Source organism: Trichomonas vaginalis, assembly GCF_026262505.1.
Source record: "Trichomonas vaginalis G3 chromosome Unknown ctg_88, whole genome shotgun sequence".
Classification (NCBI taxonomy): Eukaryota; Parabasalia; order Trichomonadida; family Trichomonadidae; genus Trichomonas; species Trichomonas vaginalis.
In genome coordinates, this window is record NW_026529175.1 from 34117 (window position 1) to 41651 (window position 7535).

At 28.2% G+C, this 7535-nt stretch overlaps 1 protein-coding gene across 1 annotated transcript, besides 8 other annotated features; it reads right to left on the reverse strand.

Moving 5' to 3' along the window:
* Positions 1 to 459: part of a mobile genetic element that runs on past the window's edge.
* Positions 460 to 928: 469 nt separating this feature from the next.
* Positions 929 to 957: a mobile genetic element.
* A 263-nt stretch (positions 958 to 1220) lies between these two features.
* Positions 1221 to 1643, reverse strand: TVAGG3_1071920 (gag-polypeptide of LTR copia-type retrotransposon (UBN2 2) family; the record flags this gene model as incomplete). Its single annotated transcript, XM_051256409.1, has 1 exon — positions 1221 to 1643. The coding sequence occupies one exon, from the start codon at positions 1641 to 1643 to the stop codon at positions 1221 to 1223; it is 423 nt and encodes a 140-aa protein (XP_051076376.1).
* Positions 1221 to 2087: a mobile genetic element.
* A 343-nt stretch (positions 2088 to 2430) lies between these two features.
* Positions 2431 to 2459: a mobile genetic element.
* Positions 2460 to 2806: 347 nt separating this feature from the next.
* Positions 2807 to 2856: a mobile genetic element.
* Positions 2857 to 3206: 350 nt separating this feature from the next.
* Positions 3207 to 4109: a mobile genetic element.
* A 1482-nt stretch (positions 4110 to 5591) lies between these two features.
* Positions 5592 to 6431: a mobile genetic element.
* Positions 6432 to 6661: 230 nt separating this feature from the next.
* Positions 6662 to 6699: a mobile genetic element.
* The last annotated feature ends 836 nt before the right edge of the window (positions 6700 to 7535 follow it).

Consider the following 7535-nt stretch of genomic DNA (forward strand, 5'->3'; position numbering starts at 1 on the left):
GTTATTTGAGTTTAATACTAATTATCTATTCAAACTACAAAGTTTGTAATTTAAAATATTTTGTGAGATCAGATTGAATTAATTCAAGGTTCTTTTTAATTAATATTAATGACCATATTACGCATTTTCGAACATTCTAAACCAAATATATAAAAATGGGAGACGAATGTTAAATTTGCTAGACATGGGGGAGTTGTCTGCAAAGTTTTAGCTCTTATCTCTAACAAAAAATTAATTTTTAAAAAAATGACCGAATACGTTTCACAGCGAGAAAAAAATAAAAGGCAAGATAGAATTTTCTAGACATAAAGAAGTTGTTTACCGAGTTTTAGCTCTTATCTCTAACAAAAAATTAATTTTTAAAAAAATGACCGAATACGTTTCACAGCGAGAAAAAAATAAAAGGCAAGATAGAATTTTCTAGACATAAAGAAGTTGTTTACCGAGTTTTAGCTCTTATCTCTAACAAAAAATTAATTTTTAAAAAAATGACCGAATACGTTTCACAGCGAGAAAAAAATAAAAGGCAAGATAGAATTTTCTAGACATAAAGAAGTTGTTTACCGAGTTTTAGCTCTTATCTCTAACAAAAAATTAATTTTTAAAAAAATGACCGAATACGTTTCACAGCGAGAAAAAAATAAAAGGCAAGATAGAATTTTCTAGACATAAAGAAGTTGTTTACCGAGTTTTAGCTCTTATCTCTAACAAAAAATTAATTTTTAAAAAAATGACCGAATACGTTTCACAGCGAGAAAAAAATAAAAGGCAAGATAGAATTTTCTAGACATAAAGAAGTTGTCTACCAAGTGTCAGCTGTTACTTCTTCTCAATACTGATATAAAATAAAAATCTTTATTATTTATTTAACCTTTATTGTTTCATTAAACTTCATTTATTTTATATTATAGTTTTATTCTTTTAGCTACTTGTAAACTAATCTAATTTTATATCATCATTTTACCGGATTATTCTTCAGTACATCGATTGTGTATCTAAAATAATATCATTATCCTTATTCTGTTTTTTCCAAAATTCTTTTAAATATCTTTTTTGGTTAGATTACTTTATACTTTTTACTTTTATTTTTTAATTTCAAAAAAAAAATTTGGTGATTGTTCTATTCTGTTACAATGTGCATTATCATATTCTAATGAATTATTCATTACATACATTTAAAAAAACTTGTTAAAAATGAAATTAAAAAATTATGTTTATTATTACGCTGTGAATGTGTCAACAGCGGTCATGCCTGTATCTGTATCCCATATTTGCCACAACCTTTCTGTATCTGCATTTGTGTATTTCGGTTTCAGCTGATACATTTGATTTGGCGTGTAATTTGTTCCAGTTAATGGATTAATTGGGAGATCTTCATGCGGTGTGTTATTATTGTACTCCCAAATAAAGGCAGGAATAGCCTGAATGCTTTGGCAGCGCTCCAATGTCGGCCAGAATCTCTCAATCTTCCCATTTTGGTAGGGAGAATGAGAGTCTGTATGCCGCCATTGGACGCCCCAAAGATCAAGTAGATCTTGAAAGGCGCCCCTATTTTCTGAACCGTTGTCGGTCCAGAAACAATAAGGGGCGCCAAATTCAATGAAGGCGGAAGCCGCAACGTTCGCTGTCGTCGCTGCCAGCATATCTGGTATTTGTATACACGCTAGGACTTTGCGGCTAAAATCGTCGATTATGCCATAAATATACTGGCCACGAACACCCCTAAAATAATGAACATCTGCGTGCCAGATAAGATTGGGTGAAAGCGCCCAATATCTTACTGCTGTTTCTGGCCCGGCATGCTCTAATCGCGTCTTGGTGAAATGATTTTCTTTGAAGTATCTGCGTACTTCTCTATAAGATAAATCAATTTGTTGTATCATAAGACGAAATGGTGGAAGTGAACTCAAAATAAGAGTAATTAGGTTATTTTGCCGACCAAATATATTTACAAGGCAAAATATCATATTACATGTCAACCTATTATCAGTATGTTTTGATAAAAAAAATTTATCAAATATCATATTAAAATTAACATCTATATCTATATCAATATCTACACTATAAATTTTTTTATTCAATATCATAGATTTCAAAAATTTATTTCAATTTTAAATTAATTTATGGTTTTCATCAAAATTGTTTTTTATTAAAAAGCATGTTTCACAATTTTTACGGTTTCTTTCAAAAGTTATAAAAAGAGAGTCAATAAGAAATTTCAACGCTTCAAGAAGGAATCAAAGAAATTGACGAAGTTCCAGAATTTTATTCAACAATTCTTAATCAATTAACAAAAACTATACCGAAACTTATCTTACCATCCAAATCAAATCACATTACATACGGAATAAACATTTAATCTTTTACCATTAAAATTATATTTATACGTTATTTAATTTTTTTACGTCTAAGTTGAATAGGATAATAGCCGAAGATATAAAGTAACTATAGTTTACAAGCTAAGGAACAAATCAGCATTGAAACTAAAAAATAACGTATTTGAATAATTTCGTAAAAAATTAGAATTACTCGATATTAAGCATATTGCTTTTCTATCATATATGCTTATATTCTACAATAGTGTTACCAAACATCGGGCAACATCATACGTATAATACAACTTTTTCGTACTTCTTTATCGAATTTAAATAGAACTAAGTTTTTATTTTAAATAAAAGAGAAATAATTCTAATTTATAATCTCATTATTAATTTATTCTCATTTTAATATTTCATCGATTTTTTATTATCGATATTCAATACAAATGAATTCATATTATAATAGTATCTAGTATAACTAGGTATTCTATCACAGTATTTCTTCAATTTATTATAATATTTCAGCATTTTTTAGTTTCAATGCTGATTTGTTCCTTAGCTTGTAAACTATAGTTACTTTATATCTTCGGCTATTATCCTATTCAACTTAGACGTAAAAAAATTAAATAACGTATAAATATAATTTTAATGGTAAAAGATTAAATGTTTATTCCGTATGTAATGTGATTTGATTTGGATGGTAAGATAAGTTTCGGTATAGTTTTTGTTAATTGATTAAGAATTGTTGAATAAAATTCTGGAACTTCGTCAATTTCTTTGATTCCTTCTTGAAGCGTTGAAATTTCTTATTGACTCTCTTTTTATAACTTTTGAAAGAAACCGTAAAAATTGTGAAACATGCTTTTTAATAAAAAACAATTTTGATGAAAACCATAAATTAATTTAAAATTGAAATAAATTTTTGAAATCTATGATATTGAATAAAAAAATTTATAGTGTAGATATTGATATAGATATAGATGTTAATTTTAATATGATATTTGATAAATTTTTTTATCAAAACATACTGATAATAGGTTGACATGTAATATGATATTTTGCCTTGTAAATATATTTGGTCGGCAAAATAACCTAATTACTCTTATTTTGAGTTCACTTCCACCATTTCGTCTTATGATACAACAAATTGATTTATCTTATAGAGAAGTACGCAGATACTTCAAAGAAAATCATTTCACCAAGACGCGATTAGAGCATGCCGGGCCAGAAACAGCAGTAAGATATTGGGCGCTTTCACCCAATCTTATCTGGCACGCAGATGTTCATTATTTTAGGGGTGTTCGTGGCCAGTATATTTATGGCATAATCGACGATTTTAGCCGCAAAGTCCTAGCGTGTATACAAATACCAGATATGCTGGCAGCGACGACAGCGAACGTTGCGGCTTCCGCCTTCATTGAATTTGGCGCCCCTTATTGTTTCTGGACCGACAACGGTTCAGAAAATAGGGGCGCCTTTCAAGATCTACTTGAATTTGGGGGGGCCCGGCCATACAGACTCTCATTCTCCCTACCAAAATGGGAAGATTGAGAGATTCTGGCCGACATTGGAGCGCTGCCAAAGCATTCAGGCTATTCCTGCCTTTATTTGGGAGTACAATAATAACACACCGCATGAAGATCTCCCAATTAATCCATTAACTGGAACAAATTACACGCCAAATCAAATGTATCAGCTGAAACCGAAATACACAAATGCAGATACAGAAAGGTTGTGGCAAATATGGATACAGATACAGGCATGACCGCTGTTGACACATTCACAGCGTAATAATAAACATAATTTTTAATTTCATTTTTAACAAGTTTTTTTAAATGTATGTAATGAATAATTCATTAGAATATGATAATGCACATTGTAACAGAATAGAACAATCACCAAATTTTTTTTTTGAAATTAAAAAAAAAAGTAAAAAGTATAAAGTAATCTAACCAAAAAAGATATTTAAAAGAATTTTGGAAAAAACAGAATAAGGATAATGATATTATTTTAGATACACAATCGATGTACTGAAGAATAATCCGGTAAAATGATGATATAAAATTAGATTAGTTTACAAGTAGCTAAAAGAATAAAACTATAATATAAAATAAATGAAGTTTAATGAAACAATAAAGGTTAAATAAATAATAAAGATTTTTATTTTATATCAGTATTGAGAAGAAGTAACAGCTGACACTTGGTAGACAACTTCTTTATGTCTAGAAAATTCTATCTTGCCTTTTATTTTTTCTCGCTGTGAAACGTATTCGGTCATTTTTTTAAAAATTAATTTTTTGTTAGAGATAAGAGCTAAAACTCGGTAAACAACTTCTTTATGTCTAGAAAATTCTATCTTGCCTTTTATTTTTTTCTCGCTGTGAAACGTATTCGGTCATTTTTTTAAAAATTAATTTTTTGTTAGAGATAAGAGCTAAAACTCGGTAAACAACTTCTTTATGTCTAGAAAATTCTATCTTGCCTTTTATTTTTTTCTCGCTGTGAAACGTATTCGGTCATTTTTTTAAAAATTAATTTTTTGTTAGAGATAAGAGCTAAAACTCGGTAAACAACTTCTTTATGTCTAGAAAATTCTATCTTGCCTTTTATTTTTTTCTCGCTGTGAAACGTATTCGGTCATTTTTTTAAAAATTAATTTTTTGTTAGAGATAAGAGCTAAAACTCGGTAAACAACTTCTTTATGTCTAGAAAATTCTATCTTGCCTTTTATTTTTTTCTCGCTGTGAAACGTATTCGGTCATTTTTTTAAAAATTAATTTTTTGTTAGAGATAAGAGCTAAAACTCGGTAAACAACTTCTTTATGTCTAGAAAATTCTATCTTGCCTTTTATTTTTTTCTCGCTGTGAAACGTATTCGGTCATTTTTTTAAAAATTAATTTTTTGTTAGAGATAAGAGCTAAAACTCGGTAAACAACTTCTTTATGTCTAGAAAATTCTATCTTGCCTTTTATTTTTTTCTCGCTGTGAAACGTATTCGGTCATTTTTTTAAAAATTAATTTTTTGTTAGAGATAAGAGCTAAAACTCGGTAAACAACTTCTTTATGTCTAGAAAATTCTATCTTGCCTTTTATTTTTTTCTCGCTGTGAAACGTATTCGGTCATTTTTTTAAAAATTAATTTTTTGTTAGAGATAAGAGCTAAAACTCGGTAAACAACTTCTTTATGTCTAGAAAATTCTATCTTGCCTTTTATTTTTTTCTCGCTGTGAAACGTATTCGGTCATTTTTTTAAAAATTAATTTTTTGTTAGAGATAAGAGCTAAAACTCGGTAAACAACTTCTTTATGTCTAGAAAATTCTATCTTGCCTTTTATTTTTTTCTCGCTGTGAAACGTATTCGGTCATTTTTTTAAAAATTAATTTTTTGTTAGAGATAAGAGCTAAAACTCGGTAAACAACTTCTTTATGTCTAGAAAATTCTATCTTGCCTTTTATTTTTTTCTCGCTGTGAAACGTATTCGGTCATTTTTTTAAAAATTAATTTTTTGTTAGAGATAAGAGCTAAAACTTTGCAGACAACTCCCCATGTCTAGCAAATTTAACATTCGTCTCCCATTTTTATATATTTGGTTTAGAATGTTCGAAAATGCGTAATATGGTCATTAATATTAATTAAAAAGAACCTTGAATTAATTCAATCTGATCTCACAAAATATTTTAAATTACAAACTTTGTAGTTTGAATAGATAATTAGTATTAAACTCAAATAACTAGTTTATTTTTGAATAAAAATTATTTGAATTCATTCAATTTTGTGAATTTCCCTTCAAAAATCAAGTTTAAATATCTTATTTGCCATATAATTATAAATACAATGAAACATATTCGAAATTGAAAAGAATGACTTTTTCTGTTCTTTCAATCATTCAATTTGAATTTTGCAATATTGGATTTCTCATTAAATAGCTATTAAAAACAACAAGCAATTTAACTTACATTCAAATTTATTTGTGTTATATTCAATCTTCTCAAAACTTATAATTTTCGGCTATAGCATGAGTATATGCTATATAATATAATAAACCTATAATAGTATCATTCTTTCAATTATTTGAAGAGAAAACCGAAAAAATCTATTTTCGGTCTATAACAAGGTTTATCCTTCGCTTTTAAGATCATTGAATTTGATTTTTACATAAAATAGTTATATATTAGAAAATAATATGAGTTTATGTGATATTATTTTTCAGAAGATTTTGTGTTCTTATTCAAAATTTTATTTTTTTTATTCAAAAGAATCCTTACAAAATATACATTTACTTTAATTAATATTTAAAAACGTGCTCTATCAAAAGTTCCAAAAATTCAATATTTTAGCTTTTCTGAGGTGTCACTTTTGATGAATTTCTGTTTACAACAGTTCATTCAGATTTTTTTCGTGAACCGAAATGACACGATGACGAAACCACTATACTTAGATTTGGTGACTACCTTATATAAAAACGATATGTGGTGTTTGGCCGGACGATAACCTCAAAAGATATGAATTGTGCACAGGTTCGATTGTTCCGTACCGAAATGCATCACTAGAAAAGTGACAAAAAGTGACACTTACTCTTATTTTGTGCGGCAATTTTTCTAAGTTATTTTGTTAAGCTAAATATGTTATATATCAAATCAGCTTTATAAATATTATAGAAAAGTTTATTTTTATTTTTATTTTTAATTATTATTATTATTATTTTTAAATTAAAAGAAAACATTAGAATTATATGGATATATTTAAATTAATTATAAAAATAAAATTGAATATATTGAAGTTTGAGTTTATAGGTATACAAATTTTAGAGGCATTTTGGCTGAGAACTATGGTCTGCGAGGTACATAGATAGAATCAGTACCTCGCAGACTATAGTTCTCTATATGGCGCCGAAAATTTTTGGTGAAATGTCGTCGCATTTCACCAAAAATTTTTCGGCGCCATAGGAAGAATTGGAGGGTGTGAGATACTATTACATGCTATAGTACTCACACCCTCCAATTCTTAGCCAAAACGGCTAAAAATTGCTCACAATTTCAACAATTGTGAGCAATTTTCAGCCATTTTGGCTGAGAACTATGGTCTGCGAGGTACATGGATAGAATCAGTACCTCGCAGACTATAGTTCTCTATATGGCGCCCAAAAAAAAATTTATGATTGTTTTTTATCAAATCTTATCCATATTATTCTATTAATGTTAATTATATTTTATCA